At 35.5% G+C, this 21,533-nt stretch overlaps 3 protein-coding genes across 3 annotated transcripts in view; 1 reads left to right on the top strand and 2 right to left on the bottom strand.

Annotated features, from left to right (window-relative positions):
- gcl (germ cell-less) overlaps positions 1 to 3,928 on the top strand; it is a 30,109-nt gene extending 26,181 nt beyond the window's left edge. The window contains exons 10-14 of the mRNA XM_067264584.1: positions 23 to 92; positions 2,328 to 2,403; positions 2,517 to 2,578; positions 2,637 to 2,811; positions 2,891 to 3,928. Coding sequence (XP_067120685.1) covers positions 23 to 92; positions 2,328 to 2,403; positions 2,517 to 2,578; positions 2,637 to 2,811; positions 2,891 to 3,028 — 521 coding nt within the window. The 3' untranslated portion in view covers positions 3,029 to 3,928. The remainder of the gene's footprint in view (positions 1 to 22; positions 93 to 2,327; positions 2,404 to 2,516; positions 2,579 to 2,636; positions 2,812 to 2,890) is intronic.
- Positions 3,929 to 4,569: 641 nt separating this feature from the next.
- Positions 4,570 to 6,576, bottom strand: LOC136970174 (3'(2'),5'-bisphosphate nucleotidase 1). Its single transcript, XM_067264585.1, has 2 exons — positions 5,647 to 6,576; positions 4,570 to 4,793 (listed from the first exon to the last, which is right to left on the bottom strand). The coding sequence occupies exons 1-2, from the start codon at positions 6,565 to 6,567 to the stop codon at positions 4,746 to 4,748; spliced, it is 969 nt and encodes a 322-aa protein (XP_067120686.1). The 5' UTR covers positions 6,568 to 6,576; the 3' UTR covers positions 4,570 to 4,745.
- Positions 6,577 to 20,103: 13,527 nt separating this feature from the next.
- On the bottom strand, positions 20,104 to 20,877 carry LOC136970175 (alpha-crystallin B chain-like). The gene has a single exon (XM_067264586.1). The coding sequence runs from the start codon at positions 20,763 to 20,765 to the stop codon at positions 20,229 to 20,231; it is 537 nt and encodes a 178-aa protein (XP_067120687.1). The 5' UTR covers positions 20,766 to 20,877; the 3' UTR covers positions 20,104 to 20,228.
- Between the last annotated feature and the right edge of the window lie 656 nt (positions 20,878 to 21,533).

The raw sequence follows: 21,533 nt of genomic DNA on the forward strand, positions 1-21,533 counted from the left end.
ATTCATAAAAATATTTCTATAGGTTGGTTTCTTCCTGTTTTTAAAACTCAGTGGTATACAATGTTGCGTGTGGATCAAGGTGTTGACAGGGGGTTTGTATATATTTAAAATTTAGTTTCTTCTAATTAATGTAAATAAATTAATGATACACATAATTAGCTGAAAAACAATGTCCATATGCTTAAAATCTCATTTATTTTAAACTATTATCAATGTGGCTATGGGATTCTTCAAGCATCGTTTGTATATTAAGGAATTTGCTGTATGGGACAGTTATAGCTCATTCAGCTGTGAGAAACACATTTCAAGAAGGTAGACATGATAGGAAGATGAAATTTAGTGAGAAAAGAAGTTTGGACTCTCCCAATCCATTGGAAAAAATGAAATGGACATGGGCTGGGCTGTCCCATATGACACTGCTTGTGTCATGATGTGATACCATGGTCTGAAGCTTAAAACAGCAATATATACTACACAGCAGTTTGGCATACTGTTTATAATGTTGTCCAACAGTTTCTGGGATAATGAATCCCATTCTTGTGCAAGTACTCTTTGGAGCTCTGCAGTAGTCTATGGTGGAGGATGATGTGTTACAACTCTGTGACCAGGGGCATACCATTATATTCGATGAGGTTTAAGTCTGTTGTAAAGGGTGGCCAGTCCAGACACCTTATATCCTTAATTTTCAGGCATTCCTAAACCAAGCCAGACCTGTGAGGGTGAGCATTATCATCCATTAAAATGAACCCAGAATCAAATGAACTTCTAAAATGTTGCATATACTGCTGCATGATGACAGTACCTATACACCTACCCTGTTACAGTACCACATTCAAACACATGCAGTGACATACGAGACCCTAACATGATACCAAACCAAATAAAGGCTTCTCCACCTTCAGACTGATGGCATTCAGTGATGTGGGCAGAATTATAACATGTCTCTGGAGCTTGCGAGATGTACTGTACACTCATCAACTATTAGTCTCTAGGCTGTAATGAGACTCATCAATACAGATTACAATGGTTCATGCAAGGCATTCAGCACGCCATGTTCTGTGGATCATCATGTGCCATGCAATTAAAAGAATGCATGCTGTAGTTGCACATAGACCGATGTCCTGTAGCTATCTGTAAATTGTTTGCCAAATGTCATGACAGCCCTAGTGATGCATAAGAAGGGGATGGCAGACTAGTTAAAGAGATTGTTTTTTGTAGTGTTCAGCAGTTTGTTTATTTTCTTTTGTCAATCATAGAGCCAACCCACTCAGAAACCTCCTTTTCCAATTTACTAACAGTGTCTGAAAAAGATTTCTGCAATGTTACCAATTAGTTTATTCAACATATCAACATCACTATCGGAGTGACTAGAGAGAAAAAGATAATTTCATTAGCTAAACCAAAATGACAGTTGACAGCTTTACGAATTTTAGATCTATGTTCTTGTGTATATGAATGCTGCTGGCTTCTGGACAGTTGGCCAAAATTATGTCCAGAAACTCCCGTAATTTTGTGTGTACTGACGAGCTATCTTGACCCAATCCTGCAGCCCCAGAACCAGAAGAACTAGCCATCTAGAACTAACTAATGCAAAAATCACAAAAACAAGAGCAAAGATGCCAAAAACAGCAAAAACTGAAAATACTGCAGTGCAGATATACCAAACTACTGCAATGCAGCTATTTAAACAGGAAGTAGCCTATAACTCTACAACAAAATGAGAAATTGCCTACACCCTTTTTTTTTTTAAATACTTATGTACTGTACATAAAAAAGCAGTGCATCACAATCTATAAGATTCATGTTGACCTACACACATCTGAAATAAAAATGATTAGTAATGCACACCATAGAATATAGTGCTCGTATGACAACCAACTTCATGACCATGAATTTTCACATCCACAAATCAAAAAGCAGCATCTGTCTGTTTTGACATTTGTCTGACATTAGCCTTAATGTCTGTACATTCTATTATAGTTTACAGATTTACAGAGGTTATCATATCGATTTATATACTTGGTTGTAGGCCTGTGCATGCATACATCACAGTGAGCATCCAGCCTGCTTGGACCAAATAGTTTTCAAATGGAAGTCATTATAATAAAAATCAGTAGTACAACTGTTTTTAGATAAAACATGTAAAAAAATTTAATATGGAATTATTATTTAAGATTTTTACAGAAAGTTTTAATCTATATAAATGTGCTTCATGTTGCATACAGTACATGAAAACTGACTTCAAATCAATTTGTGTTTTGAATTGTAAATGTCAAAGTATTCAAATAAATAGTTGTAAATTAATAAAAAAATGTTTTTAATTTCAGACCCAAACAAATAGCTCAGGAAGAATTTGATTCACAGTGTCTGAGGTGTGCCAGAAAATTAATTTCGGATGGACAGGTTGTATATATGAATAAAGTTTAATTATGTCTCCTTTTAAATTTATTTACTAATAAATGCTTTGTGTCTAATCATAAAAAAAAGCTTAAATACATTTCTTTATAATGCCACAGCATATCTGGAGATGGACAGGATTTAATTTCGGACTAGATTTGGTGGTAACGTATCACATGAGGTATGTTTAAATTGTTTCATTTTCCAATTTTTCTTCTTTTTAACATTTATTTCTACAGGTGTGTACGATTTCGTCGTAACCAAAGGAATGATTCCGAACGGTATATTCCTTCTATCCAGCCATGCAGGCGTCATCTCATGTACCGTTTAACAATTTATTCTCTAGATAAACAAGGCCATGCCACTTACACGGCTACAACCGGTTTGAAAACTTTGACTCTTGCCAAAAATGAAGTAAAGATTTATTTTTTGCATAATATCCTTTTAAACTTTCATTAATTAAACTAAAAGTTAAATTTTTTTATGTATTTAGGAAGTGAAAGTATTGAATCTTGACAAAGACTGTCCATTTCCCATAGTGGTCAGTGCAAATTTTCTGGTTACGACTCCTCTTCACTCTCCCAACTCTAGCAGGCAGCATTCGCCCGTGAGAAATGCAAAAGACAGTTAATAACATTATTCTCGAACTTGTAATTATTCATTTTTGTATATGAACAATGTAAAAAACATAATCAAAATATTCATAAGGTGCTTACTAAAATATATCAGATTTTATTAATATATTTATTTGCCACTATATATACTTACGTTATTCAGTTAAATTATAAATATCTGAAGATATATTATTTTTAGATTGTTATATTTTCATTGTTTATAGAAATATTTCATGTCATTATCGTTTCACAGGTGCAAATTGATTGTCTACCTTTTTCACATTCAGTTTTGAGATAATTTTGGTCACGGCACATTTTTTTTACTTGCGCACTTTTCTGCATATTTAATCAGAGTCTGAACATCAGTTATTTGCATCACATCATGGTATTTAAGTATCTTTTTTTCTTAATATCACATTGTTTTCTTCAGAAAGTGTATATAAAATATAAACTGGTGTGATTCATTCGGTTAAAATGAGAGATTTCTATTGGAAATCTTAGAGAAAAACTATTGTAATGTAATTATTTGAAACATTTTATTGACATTTTGTTTAAAAAAAATAGTTTCTGTGATAGATAATTGTTAGTCTCGAGATGATTATTATATTCAGAATCTATTTTGCTTCGTTTCTGTTTCTCTTTGAAGCCAAGCAAGGCTTCAAAATTTATGAAAGTGCCATTATCATTTGCAACTCGGGCATAAGTGGTTACGATGTTACAGTTATAATCTAGTGCCTTTTTTTTATAAATTTTGTTTATTTCTAACAGTAGTCAACAATATATTTTGTGTTAATGTCTGTCAAAAATATTGCATTAGCCCTTTGTTTTTTTTTAAGAAATATATCTATTATGTATGATATTGCCATAAAATTTAATATATGTTGACATTGAATGATAATTAAATATCTTTTAATATAGATTGTGTGAAATTTTTCATCCTTGGAAAAATTTGCAACACTAACACAAATGTAGTTAATGTTATTGTGTACACTTAATGTAAGAAACACTATACTGTGATAGTCATCTATTACTCTAGCTGTAGTAATACCCATTACTACAGCTAGAATGCCTCAAAGTGGAATTTGGCAAGAGTTTGCCACTTATTGCATCATGGATTTATGGTTGCCAAACTCCTTGCAAATTCTACTTTTGTTTGATCATCTCAAATGGAACAGCTACTATTCAACACGTAATATTAATCTTCACCTTGCCATTATCAGAACTTAGTATCAAATTTCAGATGCATGTAGTTTATGGGTTTTACTTTACAAGATCTACAAATAGCATCATGTTGAAGTCGTCATGTGATAACTCATTCATGTTGCTACTCGTGTAACTCGAGACTAGGTACACCATAACATGTGCCTTGTCAACCATGCCATGTGACAGGTGCGTCTAGAGAATTCGTCTGCAATAAACAAGTACATGTGTTTTTGTTAACACACAACGTTTAATTTTCATTAGTACTTCAACTTAGTAGGCCAGTTTTCCTGCAACAAATGAAATCATAAGAACAAAAACGTACCATATGCCATTGATTTAAAATTTAGAAGAAAACTCATTTTTACACTTTTATTAACATTTTTAATATTAAAAAATACAAATTTCTGATCCTACTGAATATTTTATACAAAAATATCATATTGTCATCATTTACATTTAATGTATAACAATACACTAATAATCAATATCTAAATTAATTCAAACATCTTCAAACGGTAATTGGCTCAATACCTAAAAAAGTAGGGGAACGAACCTCCCCGGGTTCAACTTGACGTACACCTATAAAGTACAACATATTCATCATCAGTCATTAAATATCGGCATGTCATTTACAAAATAGCTTTTTAGTAGTCGGTTAGTTTATAAACAATCATCTCTAATATAAAATTTGCATATAAAAACGTGCATAAGTTCCTACTTTGTTTTTTTTTCCCCGTGTGACAATTATTAAAAAAATACACAAAAAAATTTATCTCTAAGGCGAAATTGTTTCTTTTAGATTGTGTTTGTGGGACTTTAATAAATTTAAATTTTGTTTGTACGTATAAAAATACGTATTAGAATACTTCGTTATTTACACAAGAAAATTTTGGTAATGATTATTTTACAAAATTTACAACAATTACAAACGTTTGAATAATACAAAATTGTGATTTCCAAAATTAAAACAATATGTCGTTTCCAATTGCCCGGTAAATGAAAATTTACTCGAAAGGATTCGACTCGGCAAGGAGTTTTGAACACTCCCTTAAATCTGTAGCAAATACCAAAGATTTACGTGTTTTATGCGAAGCATTACAGGGCGACGGTCGGTCTTGTGCCGCCACCAGGTGAGCTTTCACCGACTGCCTGGTAGAAAGTTATGTCACGTATTAAATTTGATCGTGCATTGTGATATAGCTAATAAGAGACATGGCAATATAAAAATCAAATATTCAGGTATCAAGTGTAAGAGGAATGTAAAGATTACAATTGGAATTATTATAGTAATGCATTTAATATACCATATAAAACTTTATCAGTATTGTAAAGATTATAACCCAAAATTATCATTCTTTATGCTTTGATTTTGGAAACCAGCATTATTTAAATGTAAAAAAACTCTGTTTTAAGGAGAGAGAGAATTTCTTACATCCTCGGGGATGCGGGAGCGATACCATTCGTGGATACCAGCACTGCAGGTGGCCAAGACGCCTGCCGAGTTGACGTGCTCGACTTTACCGTGATACTCAAAAGGGTTGCCATGGACGTCCGTTAGCTTTCCTCCGATGGCGTGCAGCAGGGCTTCTGGAGCGCAAGTGTCCCACTTCTTGCATCCCGGACTGGGAAAGACATAAGCGTGAGCCTTTCCTTCGATGAGAAGAATTACCTTGTGACCCGCTCCCCCCACTCTGAGGATACTGTCCGGTTTGAGTGCTTCCAGACAGGAATTAATGGCTGCGTTGGAATGAGACCGGGTGGTGGTGATAACGTTTCCCTCCGGAGGATCCTTGCGCTCGATTCCGAAGGCACCAACTCCCAACACACCCCACATGGTGCGACCCAGTTTGGTGGGATCCTTTTCAATCTGGTAGTTGTAATACGGTTGGTGAATGACTCCGCCCACCGCCTTTCCATTAACGGCTACTCCTATGAGGATTGTCACGTGGTCTAGAAGTCCTTGAGTGTACTCTGATGTTCCATCCAGAGGATCAACCCATACAACTACCTCCTCTTCCTTCACGGCCTGTAGATCTTGGGGACATTTAACAGATAATACGTCTTTATCCAGGGTGCTGACGACCCATTCTTCGTCAAGTGTTTCTTGAGGATCCAACACCTCTTCACCAATAATCGATACCTTTGGAAATTGTCTAGAGAGGGAAGTTACGATGCATCTCTGTACGGAGCGATCGGCTTCCGTCTGGAGATCGTTAACGCCCTTTTCTACGATACCCAAGTCTCCATGGCTCATAATATCCCTAATTATCTTGCCAGCTCTGTTAGCAACCGCAACAGATGCCGAAAGTAATCGCATCAACAGAGGACTACAGTTTGCTGTAGTGGCCGCCATTTTGTTTTCTCCCCCGTACGTCACCGATCGATAAAACTCGAGGGTAACAAGATAAGCTATTATTGATTATTGTTATGAAACTAATATTAATTTAGTTATTTATGTAAGTAAATTATATATATATATATATATATCTTTCGGAATTAATCGAGAAAAATACTCTAATTGAACCTAATTACAAATGTTACGTCGTCATTCGTCGTTATTGATTTAATTAAAGAAAATATTTAACGTTAATCCTAGAGAATGATATAAAATTTTAAATTTGTGTCTAAATGGTTAATAATTTAGTTAAATAATAATAAAAACAATTCAACAAAATTAATTTTGGAATTAACAATATCACATTTCTCGTTTCGCATCCTCTTAGAAGATAATCCTAGAAGTAGGAACGGACCGGGGTCTGTTTATCCGTATATGAAAAGACCTTGAACGAACCATCACGGTTGCAGCTGTCACGTGATTTTGACGTCACTGCCTCTCCCGCCTTCCCCTGCTGTTGTGTCCGTAAAATAAACGATTACTTGTTAACGTATATAATTAACTTTATTATAATAGGAACTTAACTGTAATATTACAACGGTAACCGTAACGTTGTGCCTCCAGGTCTAACTTGTAAGTGCTGCTACAGCTAACGCACGACTGACCGAAGACAAAAGAACACGATAAAGACCAGAGGTGCGGGTCGCCTAATTAGGTCAAGGGGCAATTCGATGTGGGTTATCCCCTGGAGGTTTACCTACATAACACCTACAAAAGCACTTAATTGCAATAGTTGAGGATCATTTAGTCCCAGAAAAAATCCTACTAACTCTAACTTTGCATATATAGAGTCGACATAGAAGTGACCCAGCAATCACACGTACTTTTTCCATCCCCTCCTCTACGCTGAGCTCAACTCTTCCGCGAACCGTCCCGAACATCCCCAGGGCTCCTTTAGATAACTCATTGACAGGACTAGCTTACAAACAAGTGTACGTGTCCAGGCAGTTATGTAATAAGTGATTTTATTTCTTGCTATTATTGGAACAAAAATCACTAATGCAATTTTGTTATTTCTATTATCATAAATCACTTAAAGGTTTTCATCTAAAGTGTGAATCTACTTAAAAGACGTCGCATGTGATTAGAAAGCTTTGAATTCAACATGGAAAAGAACTCGTTAGGAGTAGCAGGTCCCTCGGAGCGAAACATAACGCAGTTTGAATCCGTAAATGTGATCTACGTAAATCGTCACAGCAGAGTGAAGACAATCAACAATTTCCGTCTGTATTCTGGATCGCCTGCTTGAAACATCGTATGGACCCTTAAGTTTCCAAGAAAGAAACAATCCAGCAACGAGTTGCTAAAACTCTCCCGGCAACAGTTCCCGTTTCTTGGCGTTTGTCGTTGTTGATTCGACAACAACGACAAATGGCATTTTAACATTATTTTCGAGTCTAAACAGCAGTTTTAGGTTTAATATCCCTTATTGAAAGAAATAATCAGCCGGATAGTCAAGACAGTCTAAATTTAAGTGCAAAATATTAAATTTAGACAATTGTTCTGAGTACTTCGTATTGATAAATTCTCAAGATGCCAGGAGAAATTCATTTATTCTTGTTATATGAAAATGTTAGTCGAAGCAGCGCTTCAGATTCTTCACGGTACAACTCTGAAACATCCTTAGAAATCTCGAAAATGAATGCTGTCGGGTGTTCTTGGTTTGTGGAAAATTCTATTTCCATAATTATCATAAAATTTTCACACTTAAACTACAAAACCATGTCAAGGTGACAGCCACTTTGTGGTGGATTTTTTTCTTATCCAGAAACCAACCCTACTCGCATGAACCCTACTCGTAGCAAGTAGAGAGAAAAACTGGATCGCGCGCGAGGTCATCATAAATAAAACGATCAATAATGATTTTTGTTCTCTTTCTTTCTCCTCTATTCATTCAAAGCCAATAAATATTCAGCCGGTCTCAAAATTTATTTTAAAATGCTTATGTAACACAAGCATTTTAAACCTTGTAAAGTTAAGCAAACAAATAGAAAACTTAAGCTATTAATACTTATTACGATATGGGACTATCGCTCTGTCCCTCCTACTTTCTGTTAATCGCATTCGTTCCAAGTTTAGGTTAACGGGTTTCACCTCCGACTGTATTTTGCAGATTTCGTCTTCGTTCCTTAGAGGATCGACGATTCTTCAAAGATCCACTGTCCATTCACGTAACAACTTTCCTGAACCACAAATGGAAATTCACACTATTATGAAATCAATGAATCAGAAGTAATTACATTTACTTCGCCAGCCTTTTTCTAGAAGTAAGCATCCGACAAAAATGTTTATCTTTCAAAAGCAGCTGTTGGAGAATCGTATTGAAACTTTACCTAAGAGCAGGTGAAGTCTTCCGTGTATTGTCTACGTATTTACTTATCTTTCACAAATATAATATTACATTTTCCTGGATAAAACATTGTAAAAATACCAAAAGTAACTACTCTTTTCTTCGTAATAAATGTATATATAATAGTTTATTTTAATAAACTAACTGGAAGATATCGGGATTAAATCTTCACTTTAAGCCTGATCCTTTTGCGGATAGACGAAAGCAGTGTTTCGAAACCATGTATTTTTTTGCTTCCATATTCTCTTTCACGTGTCCCTTTTCTCTTCTATCTTATCGACAATTCTTTTATCTTTAAGCTTTGCCGCTGAATAAAGCCCGTGTCTTCTGTATTTCATTCTCGTTGGAAGAATAATCACCGTTAGAATCATATATGTACTAATTGCTTTCAACACTTACCTTGTCAGACACTCCATCTGCAGTTCGAATTTATAAATCGAACAGTAATTGGTGTGTCTGGCAAAAGTGATATCGCCAAGAACCAAAAATAAATCTTAGATGCACTAAATCCTTCTTCTAGAAGCAAGGAATCGTCGATGATCCTTTTTTTCTGTTGATATGACATAATTGGGAATTTACGTTTAGAGAATCGGACGTAACCCACGATATTTTCGAGTCAAAAACCTAGATAAAAGAAGGCTTTTGATCCGATATTGTAGCAGATATTTGTTTCCTATTTTAGAATTTATATAACGACCGAAGTGTCACACAAACCGATCCACATTTTCTTTGAAATGAAAGTTGTACCTTTACAAAGAGTAATTCTTCAGAAACAATCACAAGAACGGTAACATTCTATTGTTACGGAAAACAATACTTTTCCATTATTTCGATTTCTCATATGAGAAATTAAAATTTTGATGTTATTTAAACTTTTTAGCAATTAATTCAACACTAGTTATTTTTTAGAATATAAAATGCAGAAAAAATCGTTTATTATTTATTTCAATCAAATATGGCAATGATTGAATTTACCTTCTCAAATATCATTTCAATCTTATACATTTAAAACAATTATAAATTTTACTTTTATAATATGTTTTCGATAAATATCAAAAATTCATTTATTATGTTACATATAATAATCGAAAATTGTTGTCACTTTGAATTAAATATTGCAACCTGTTTTAAATGCTGAGAACTGTTTATGATTTAATTTTTGTCCCTATTTCTGGAATCATATTTTCATCTTTATGAATCTCCAGAAAACAGAACTGCGTGGCATTTTAATCTATGGAGGCTGAATATATTTCAGATCAAAAATTAATGAATTTGAAAGGTATTTTATCTGACTTTGATGAGTGTAATTGGCAAGCGCCAAATCCGACAGAGGGCGCTCAAAATGGCTGCCGAAACAGGTAAGGAACCGACAGGAAACGTTGTCTTGTAGAAGGTGAAACCGTTTTGGATGCTGGACACATCGTATTTTGTGGATTAAATTCTAACAACAACACTGAACATAACTATTATGATAAATAAAATTATGTTTTTATACTGGAACATGGTGTATACTGCTTAAAATATTTAAACACTTCTCACCTGTTACACGTTAACAGGTGAGAAGTGTTTTAATTCTACAGACGATAGTCTTTTATTTTATTTTTAAATAATAATTCTTATGTAGTCATGACGTACGGTAATATTCAAATTCAAGTTTGAAAATTATTCTTTTGAAAATCTGAAGCCGTCCACATAAAAAGAAAAAAGAATGTCTAATTTTTTTTTTGTAAATGGACATGCCTGTCGAAAAATCGTTTTTGTACGCAGATCGGAAAGAAAATATGTATATGAAGATAGAAAATTTACCTATGTTGAGATAACTTTCCAGTCAAATTTTTAAAAATTCTTAATTGAAAATATAAGTTAATTTACGTTTTTTTGTTTTCATTTTAGTATTATGCTCGGCTATTACATGTTTACGAAAACCAGACAGCCCCGCTTTGCACGTGCATTCTCCCCGTAATTGAGATGTATTAAAACGACAATATCTGAGATTGAAACACTAAAGCAACAACATGAACTTTCAGTGTTGTTGTTAGAGTTTAATCTACAAAATACGATGTGTCCAGCATCCAAAACGGCTTCACCTTCTCACAAGACAACGTTTCCTGTCGCCGATACAGTCTAGAATTTGACATAAATTCAATGATTTGTTCTCCATTTGGTCATCGCGACAGTAGTCACCGATGGAAACTGAATCGGCTCAGGCATTGAACAAACACATGGTCGGTTCCTTACCTGTTTCGGCAGCCATCTTGAGCGCCCTCTGTCAGATTTGGCGCTTGCTCATACTGTAGTCAAGGCCACTTGATCGCTTCGCTAGTAAGGCCGTCCGCCGTAAGGAAAATTGCCGTATTCACACTGTTTCCATTTTTCGCCGCTGCGAAAGATTTTGGCGCTAGTTAACGGTGAGACTCACACGTTCAGTGAATTGGTCGTTTTGTACTTTTGTGTGCAGGTATAGCTATTTTATGAAATTGTGATAATTATATATAGTTATACTTGTATATTGTTATATTCATTCGTGAGTTATACACAGTTGACGGAACTTTCTCTTCAACAGCAGCTTGGTATATAGATAAAAATACATTCATTGTGTAGCTCTCTATCTGACAACACTCAGCACAGTTGATGTTGTAAAGTACTTGCTGAATACCGTCAAATTCAGATATGTTTTGACAAGAGATTTAACAGTGATCCAATTGAGTCATTCTTTAGCTGCATTCGTCAGTTTAATGGAGGAAATGACAAATTAGATGCACGATCAGCATCTCTTACAACGCAAATGATTTTAAAAGTTGGTATCTTACAGGCTGCACAGAATGGAAATGCACCATGCTCTTCTTTCTCCTCAAAGTTGTTACCTGTTATGACAGAAACCAATTATAATGTTGAAGATAAAGTCTGTAAATTGCATGATTCTTCACTGTCTATTTTGCAAAAATTGCAATCTGTTACACAAGACTGCAGTGTTCCCTGTACAATTGAAAATGCTTCTCTGGCAGTTATCAGTGGTTACTTAATTAGAGTTCTTGAAGAGAAGATTGCATGCTATGAGTGCCTTGAAACCATCCTGCAAGTAATGGAGCTCTTTTTGGCTTAATATCAAACTAAGATAGAGGACAGCTTCGTTATCCGAGACCAGCGTTAGTGGGAGTGATTAGAATTCTTACAGATTTTTTTGATGATGTAATTACATACACAAATCTTGTCAGGCTAGTTTGAAAGTTAAGCTGATAAAGGTCATTTTGCCATACTTGAAAAACTGCCCTGCACTGTGGTGTAAGACTAACACTGATGGTGCACATTCAAATCACAATAATCGCATGTGCAATATTATAGTAACAAAGTTTGTTAGCCCTTTACTAACCAATTGGACTGGACAATTAAGTCAAACTGTGGAAAAAGTTCTCAGACTGTATCATAAGCCCACTTCTAGAAAAATATTAAAAGTCTAATGTAATTAAATGTAAATATTAAGTCTAATTCATATTGTAAATTTCTGATGTGAAGGAAGCTAAGTACATTTCTGTTTTCTGAAGTTTGTAAAATTCATTCAAAAACAGTACACTTTATTTAATAAATTAATTATTTTTATGTAATAAACTTCTGTTTTTTTCTATAAAGAATTTTATTTATATTAGAAATGTAAACTGAAGCAATGTTACTTTTACCATAGCTATACTTTCAATTTGAACTTTAAAACAATATATGTTGCTTTTGTTCACAATTCTACGTACTTCTCCAATATTAATTATTATAAATTCTTACCTTCAATATCACCATATTTCCGCGAAAATTTTTCGAAATTTTTTTACTAATCTAAAAAATTGCTTATTTTTGCCAAAAAAATAAGCAGATTTTTTCGAAAGGTTATATCGATATTTATTCGTAGAGTCTTAATTAACAAAAGTAATAATTTTATAACAGATTTAATACACAGCATTTTAATAAATTATCATATACTAGCAGGTAGGCCCGGCGTTGCTCGGGCAAAAGTAACGATAGTGAAGATTAAGATTATTACGTTATAGTCACGAAAGAAAGAGAGTAATTTCATCAACAAACTAAGTATTTTTAAAGAAAGGTCGAATTTGAAAATCGAATGTCCTAATATTGTTCGATTTTCACGACGTGTTCTGATTATATCGTTCAATTTTCATCGAATGTTCTAAAGAAGAAAAGTCGAGAAAAACCGAACTAATCTGTTTAAATTTGAAAATCAAATATGTTCTAACGTATTACTCTTTTTCTTTTTTTTTCCTCCAGCGCCCGTAAATCTTGCACGTCGCTTTCTCTTGTTCTCCATTGTTACTTAACACTTCCATTGTTGATGGAAGTGTTAAGACTTAATCCTGTCCCTCTCCCCCGTGGAAAGGAATTTCGAAAAATCCCTTCTTAGTGTGCATTCTCGTGACGTACCCTAACTGTGTACCAAATTTCAACTTTCAACTCCTAACCGTTTGGACACGTCTCGATAATGTATATAGAAGCTTTAATCTCGTCCCTCCCCCCGTGGAGAAGAATTTCGAAAAATCCCTTCTTAGTGTGCGTTTTCGTGACGTACCCTAACTGTGTACCAAATTTCAACTTTGAACTCCTATCCGTTTGGGCTCTGCGCTGATTATTATTATTATTATTATTATCAACTCGTCTCGATTATATATATAGATATAGTCCGAAAATGTGAAATTTTTTATAGTAGACACTATAGGTAATCTAGTTTTGCTAAGTTTGCGTACTTTTCGAGTAAAAAAAAATTTTTAAATTAACGATTAACTACTGGTATCTTTAAGAATCGAAAAGAGATCATTAAATAGTATTAGTGTGAAAAAGTTTGTATTTTCCATGCCAATAATACTCTGTTATTACTTCTTTCTAAAAACGTCTTATAAAAATAAAGGTGTGAAAAATACTGTATTGTTATTTCGCTTTTTTCGAAGCATTCCCATGTTCCCATGCTTTTTTCACGAACTAGGGAACATCGTTTTCAGCAGCTCATTTCTTGACTGTCAAAAGTTTTCATCCTGCATTAATGAGAAAAATACTTAACGCAACGCGTCTCCAAACTCCTCTATACTGAAACGCTGACTATGGATGGTCACCGATCGTTAGCGCCACAAGCGGAGAAAATATCAACTAGCGTCTATACGCTCGGTACAATAGACAGAGAGAATTGGTGGACGGCCTTACTAGCGAAGCGATCAACTGGCCTTGCTGTAGTCCTCAAAGTTCAAGGTCTGTATAAGAAGGTCAGGACACGCTCCCGTGATTCTATGCGGCAGCGGCCGTGTTGGGGCATATCGATAGAGATCACCATACGTGGTCCCTGCGTGAGTCGACTATTATTACGTATATACGCAGTGGTGATATTCGAAATAGTTAACAAAGGGTTCGCTAACAGAAAATTTTTTCCTGACAATCACCGACAAACGAAATGGAAGTTTTGGCTAGAAATAAATACAATACCTTTTCTTGCGATATATCTAGTAATCAGTGGCGTATTTAGAACGTAACGAGCCCTGGGTGAAGACCACGTAACAATAGTATATTAGTGCTGTCGACCTTATTTTTTATTTTTTTTAGGCAGAGAAATTTTTCACTCCGAATGGCACTGCTGATAATTGACAGATGTCATCATCTTTCGAAATAAAATATCTTTTTTATTTCGCTGTCCATAGACACGACACGTGTTCCACAGCCATCTTGTATTATCTCGCGCGCGTGAAATTGTGGGATCTCTCTTATGACTGGAACTAGTTTCAAGAACTCTCTTGAATCGATCGCGATTAAACTTCGAGATTGAAACGGTCGATAGAGATCGCACCAAGACATATTCCCCGACCTTGCTCACAATCTAGATTGAAATGCTTGGTGCGAACGAGGTATAAGGCTCTAGTTTAGTATTATTACAAAGTATAATACGTATATTTTAATATATTTTTTTAAAGAAACAAAACCACTGAGAAATGTTTCGTGTGTTTAACAAGGTTCGGAAAAACTGAAAATTTTAACAACGGGTTCGGCCGAACCTGTGCGAACCCGCTAAACATAAGTGCGACGTCTGAGAATTTAAAGAAGGGTAAGCATATTGATGTAAGATATCACTACATTAAAGACCTGTGTAGAACCAGGTAAATTTGATTTTAACATATTAGTACAAATGAAAATCTTACTTTCCCGGCTCTGTTATATATAACAAATGGGAAGTTCACTGTGATTCACTGACTCGAAACAGCGAGTCAGTGAATCAGAACTATGTTCAAGATGGCGGAAGATATAAAATGATTACCGTATTTACTCGCATGTAGGACGAGGTGTGACTTTAAAGATCAAAGTAAAGAAAATTAGATTTATTAATACAATTTTAATTTTATTTTGTTTAATCACAAATAAAATATCAAATGCACACATTGTCTGCAAAAATTAGTAGCATTTTTAACTTTAAGGCCGCGACTCCACTAGCCGTAAAAGGGCCGTAAAACCCCTCACCGTAAAACTTTTAATCACGTGACCATGATATTTTACGCCTGAGCAGGTCGTAAAACCAACGTAAAAGCGAGTTGAACACTGCTCAACTCGCTTTTAATCACGTGACCATGAGGTCACGTGATTAAAAGCTTTTACGGTGAGGGGTTTTACGGCCCTTTTACGGCTAGTGGAGTCGCGGCCTAAGGAAAAATTTTGTAAAATCGACAAAATAATTTGTTCATGTAAATCTGGACAATCGGGAACTTTTTCCCCAATTCTTAATAATAGTCCACTCTCCGTCGATTACACTTGAGTTTTTCCGAATTCTGATTTCCGAATAATCATCTGTTTTCACGTGGGAATGGATTAAAACTTATACAATGGGTGATCACTTAACGAACAAATTGGATAACGAACACTTTCGCGAAAGATTTTTATGTTCGGACAACGAACACCTCACAGAATAAACACAAGAAGAAGCGACGTAAACTAACGAATACCGATTGGTCTCAGGCAACTCGTCTTCAGGCAACAATTTGAAACTTTTCGGAGCGCGGGAAACGTCGACATTGACGCTCAACTCGGTATATACTAATTGGATAGTATTCCTCCGAACTTTGAAACTATCCCTTGTAATTCCAGCCTTTTATTTTTCTGACTGAAACAACACAATTCTTTTATAGTATTCGCGTGACTATCGGGCGGGTACTCGTTAAGTTTTGCGTCGATTTTTATTTTCGAAAGGTGAGAGTATAATAGCAAAAGTAGAGAGTGGGCAGATGATGTCTGATGTTGCTGGGCAGTATGGCTCGAACAGGTATACACAGAGATGATATTCAGCGGGTTCGCACAGGGCTGAACCCGTTGGTAAAATTTTCAGTTTCCCGAACCTTGTTAAACACACGTAATATTTTTCAGTGGTTTTGTTTCTTTTAAAAAATATATTAAAATATACGTATTATACTCTGTAACACTACTAAATTAGAGCCTTATACCCCGTTCGCACCGAGCATTTCAATCTAGATCGTGAGCAAGGTCGAGGACTATGTCTTGGTGCGATCTCTCTCGACCGTTTCAATCTCGACTGAAACGAGGTTTAATCGCGATCGATTCAAAAGAGTTTTTGAAACTAGATCCAATCATAAGAGAGATCCCACAATCTCACGCGCGCAAGATAATACAAGATGGCTGTGGAACACGTGTCGGGCTATGGACAGCGAAATAAAAAGGATATTGTATTTCGAGAGACGATGACATCTGTCTATTAGCAGCAGTGCCATTCGGGGTGAAAAATTTCTCTGACTAAAAAAAGAAAGGTCGACAGCACTAATATACTATTGTTACCTGGTCTTCGCCCAGCGCCCCTTACGTTCCAAATAAGCCACTGATTATTAGATATATCACAAGAAAAGGTATTGTATTTATTTCTAGCCAAAACTTTTATTTCGTTTGTCGGTGATTGTCAGGGAAAAATTTTCTGCTAGCAAACCCTTTCGAATATCACCACTGGGTATACAGTAGTTCAATCTTATCTAAAAAAGATACAGTATAATCAAGAAGACTCAAGCAGCTTGAATAACAAAAATCACATGTGAGAAACAAAGAGCTCATAATGGAACCCGAAACTGATCTGACGACCAGGGCCGGATTTACATAAGGGCATTTGGGGCCTGTGCCCAGGGCCCCCACAAAACTAAAAAAAAATTATGTTTAAACATAATTTTTTTTCTATTACCGCGACAGCCTAGTGTGGCCTAATCATGAGGGCAACAGGCAGAGAAAACCAAACCCGGGAAGAAACCTATGAAACATCGGAAAATTTTGGGAAAAAATTTCACATAGGTATTTTTCAGTTAAGTTAAAATAATTAGTTTTACGCAATAAAATATATGTATGTTTACAATAACCTTATTTTTAAATGAAATTTACAACTTTCTAGTTCAAATCTAATCGAAAGTACAGTATTTCTGTGTAAATTTTCTAAATCATCAAATTTGCCTACTCTTAAAGGGGGGACCCCCACCGAATTTGTGCCCAGGGCCCCTGGATTGGTAAATCCGGCCTTGCTGACGACAGAATAACGCCAAAAACTCTTGAATGAAGAACACCAAAAACTCGGCGAGATATGTTTTTTTTCTGAAAAAGAGGATTAATACTGCTATTAAAAATCTTTTGAAGAAGTGGGAGGATGTCAGAACAACGGTCTTAGAATGGCATCCAAACCGACAATAGACATATTCTTTAACCTTCACAAACGGAAAAACATGACTAATAAAAATGAAGACTGTGTGTATATGTATTTTTATTATTACATATAAATAAACTAGTTAAGTAACGCTGTATTAGCGTGTAGTCAGAACGAAGCTGCTCGAACCTTTATTTTCTAGATTATGAGGGAAAAAAGAAACAAAGAATCATTCGTTCTCAACAATATATTTGATTTCTATTGGATCATTTAAAGGTACAAATATAAGATCAGAATAAGCCATTAATTAATTGCTATGCCAACGTTTCACGAAATTCTGACTATCGCTACGGGCCTTGGACTTACAGATCGACTCGTAGCGATCTTTATTGTAACTCTTTAAAAATACTGAGTCAGTTACTTTTTCACTCGACTCAAAGTAACATAGGTAAGACCGATAGCTGTCTCTTTTTTCCCTATATCTATTTTGAATTTTGGAAGAGTTAATCCCTGTGATTTATGTATAGTCATCGAGAATGCTAAGGTAAGGGAAAACTGTCTACGAGATCGCAATATACTGCCATCGTTCGAAGAGCGTGTTATGGGGATTATTGGAAACAGATTACCATAGATGAAAGGTCCCTGATAGTATCGAATTCCACTAAAATAAACAGAGGAAGAGCTGGAGAGCGTGCATTAGGAGCATATATAATGTAGCGTATAGTTCCTAGTGAACCATTGACGAGACCTCCTTGCACCCATAAGTTGACTCTCAGCATGATTCTGGCATTAACTGAGAGATACAAATACTGTACTTGGAGAGACCAAGAGCTGTGTCATCTTTGGACAATATCTTTGGCGGGGCAATATCTGGAGTGTTTTCAGATGCTATATAAGCAAGAGGGCATCCAGTTGACTGCAAGTAGTCTTCGTTGCTTTGTTTAACTTGCTCGTTTGTTGGATATAGCTCTACTGTCATTTGGAACTGATCAAGTTCATCTCTGGATAAAGAGGCTCGATTTCTTGTCGTCAGAATGTTCAGCTCTGTATCAGAGAAATCACCGGAAGCTAGATGTTGTAAGACATCTGTGAAGGAACTATCTGCGCTATTTTTCTATGAGAGTTACTAAGTTAAATGAACTTCTCAAAAGAATCAAATGCAAATGTAATGTACAATGTAAAAACCATTTGAGTAGAGAAGAGTATGTTTAACAGGAGGAAGCTGACGAAAATCACCAAACAAATAGATAAAGTATCCACCAAACGGCTCATCTTTCTCGGGGTTTATCTCCCTAAATCTTCTCTCGATCATGCAAAGCATTCTTGCACCAATCATTGGCATTTCATCGATGATGATGAATTTGAGCGACTTCATCTCAATCTGGAATTTCTGTGCGGCCTCTTCATTTAGAGATCGAAATTTCGTACTAACGATACGAAGACGAAGGAGAGAATGGATCGTAAAGCCATCAATATTGATCACTGCTGCTCCATGTTATAGAATAATAAGTTAAAAAAAGAAAACTTTTTTTAACTTACAATAAATATAAAGAATCTTTATAGAATAATATCTAGTTAGCGATAATATTTACCTTTCAAAATTACTGTTTTAATGCTTGTCATATTTTCTGACCACTAGATGACGCTTCTACACGTGCATGCAGGAAGCGACTAACACTTGATTTCATGCATTCATTATCAACATTATAACTTTAGGATGAGTTGTCCGATATTGATGAAATTTCCTACGACGACTCACCATCACTCAAGGACGAACTAATTAAAATTTCAAAAATGATCCACACTGAAGAAAACTCCTATCTCCAGTTCTACAAAACGGATCATTTTTGAAAGTTGAAATTTTAATCAGTTCATCCTTGAGTGATGATGAGTCGTCCTAGAAAATTTCATCAATATCAAACAACTCATTATAGAGTTATAATGTTGACAAGGAATGCATGAAGTCAAGTATTAGTCGTCACTTCGTTCCGACAATTAATTATAAAGTAGAGATTAAAATTCATTTTAGAACATACTTCCGTACAAAATATTACCTTTTGTCAATGATTTAATGTTTTTAATCGAAATATACGTAGCAATAATCATGTTGCAGACAGAGTGAAAAATAAGTAAACAACAATTCAAATCAGTGTGCATGCTCGCCTGCGCAGCACATAAATTCTCGTGCGCGGCAACAATTTAAGCAGTGCGCGGCCGCGCAGCCTAGAGGGAACATTGCCTGCAAGGAGTTACGTGCGTAACTTTCCCGTAATTTTAAAGAAATTTTAATAGAACATCCTAACAGATGGCAGCATACTCAATTTTAAATTTATTTAAAATGACGGGAAAGTTACGTAAGCGACTCCATGCAGCATGTATTTTCATACTGATTTAGCATTAGATTCCTCTCGAAAGCTCTCCAGTACGATCTACAAAGTTTAAGACCGGAACACAAATATAGCAAAATTAAAAAACACACAAACACAGATTCAATTAATTAATGTATCTTTATTAAATTTATAAAACGAATTATAATTACACAGTATACAGGCCTACTATAGGCAAATAAACATCATTAATAAATAAAGGAATTTTCATAGTAAACGAGGAAACTTATTCGTTGGGGGCCTCATCCGTTTTCTCCGTTTCCCTCAACGCAGGAGCCCTCTGCACAGTTATAGGAACAACTCTTTCGTTAGACGGTAATTCTTCTCGTTTTTTAGGCGCTTCCACCGTCAACACTCCATCGCCACTCAGAGAGGAGGTCACCTTTTCGGGGTCCACTTCCTTAGGAAGGACGTATCTGCGGGTAAACTCTCTGGACACGAACCCGTGTTGATCCATCTTCTCCTCGTGTTTTCCGTGTATCACCACGCAATTGTCCACAGTTTTGACGGTGATGTCTTCCGGAGAGAAGTGACTGACGTCGGTCATAACCCGGAAGTGGTCTTTGGTGTTGACTACTTCGGAAACACCGGAACTAGAATCTTGGCGACACGTCTGGCGTCGCGGTCTGACGATAAATCCGTGATACGACCTCGGAGGGAAGAAGTCCTCATCCGTCAGACCCAAACCGAACTGTTGATCGAATAATCGACGAGGATAATCCCACACGTCGCCTAGTAAAGCGGGTAACAACAATCGAGACATTTGGACTTTAACCTTGCGTTGCCACAGACAAGATTTGAAGCGACACCGACAGTCGACGGTATTTATAGGAGAGAGGAAACTTCTCGAACATTCTGGAGTGTCTACGCATGACGCAACAGAGCGTTTGTTGTGACGCGTGACGTCATCGATAACAGTGGCCTTGAGTATCGCTGGAACGTTCTCGTGCTTTCTAGGCCAATAATGCTCGAGTTTTCGATACATCCCGTGATAAAAATACTATCATTTAGTTTATTCTGAATAATATTTTAATAATAATATGTAAGAATAAAACATAATTTTTAATTGGAGAAATAATAAATTTAACAGCTAACTCTATACACAATATTTAATAATTTAACAATGGTTTTATTACTTTTTTTCTCTCTCTTATTCTTATTTACAGAGTAAAATTGAAAACTACTATGAATAACGACGTATTCAATCTTATGTATTTAATTATAAATATTTGACGAGAGATTCGATAAAATAAAATGTGGTAGGAAATTAGAATAATTTTCCGATGTACTAATTTAAAAAATTCGGAACTCTTATCAAAATACAATTAGATTTAACACCGCTAGAAACTATAGTAAAACCCGTTCAAAGGGGAGCCTTAATAAAACGGAAACCTGCCTAAACGGGGAAAATATCCAGTTTACACAGGTTTCGTTGTATTTAAAAACGGTAGAAATGCGGCTTTAAAAGGGAAGGGCCGAAACACGTGATACTTTGCTGCAAGACGATGCATTTTCTAAATTATAACGCCTT

This window comes from Centruroides vittatus, unplaced genomic scaffold, assembly GCF_030686945.1.
Source record: "Centruroides vittatus isolate TY-2023 unplaced genomic scaffold, ASM3068694v2 contig_19, whole genome shotgun sequence".
Classification (NCBI taxonomy): Eukaryota; Metazoa; Arthropoda; class Arachnida; order Scorpiones; family Buthidae; genus Centruroides; species Centruroides vittatus.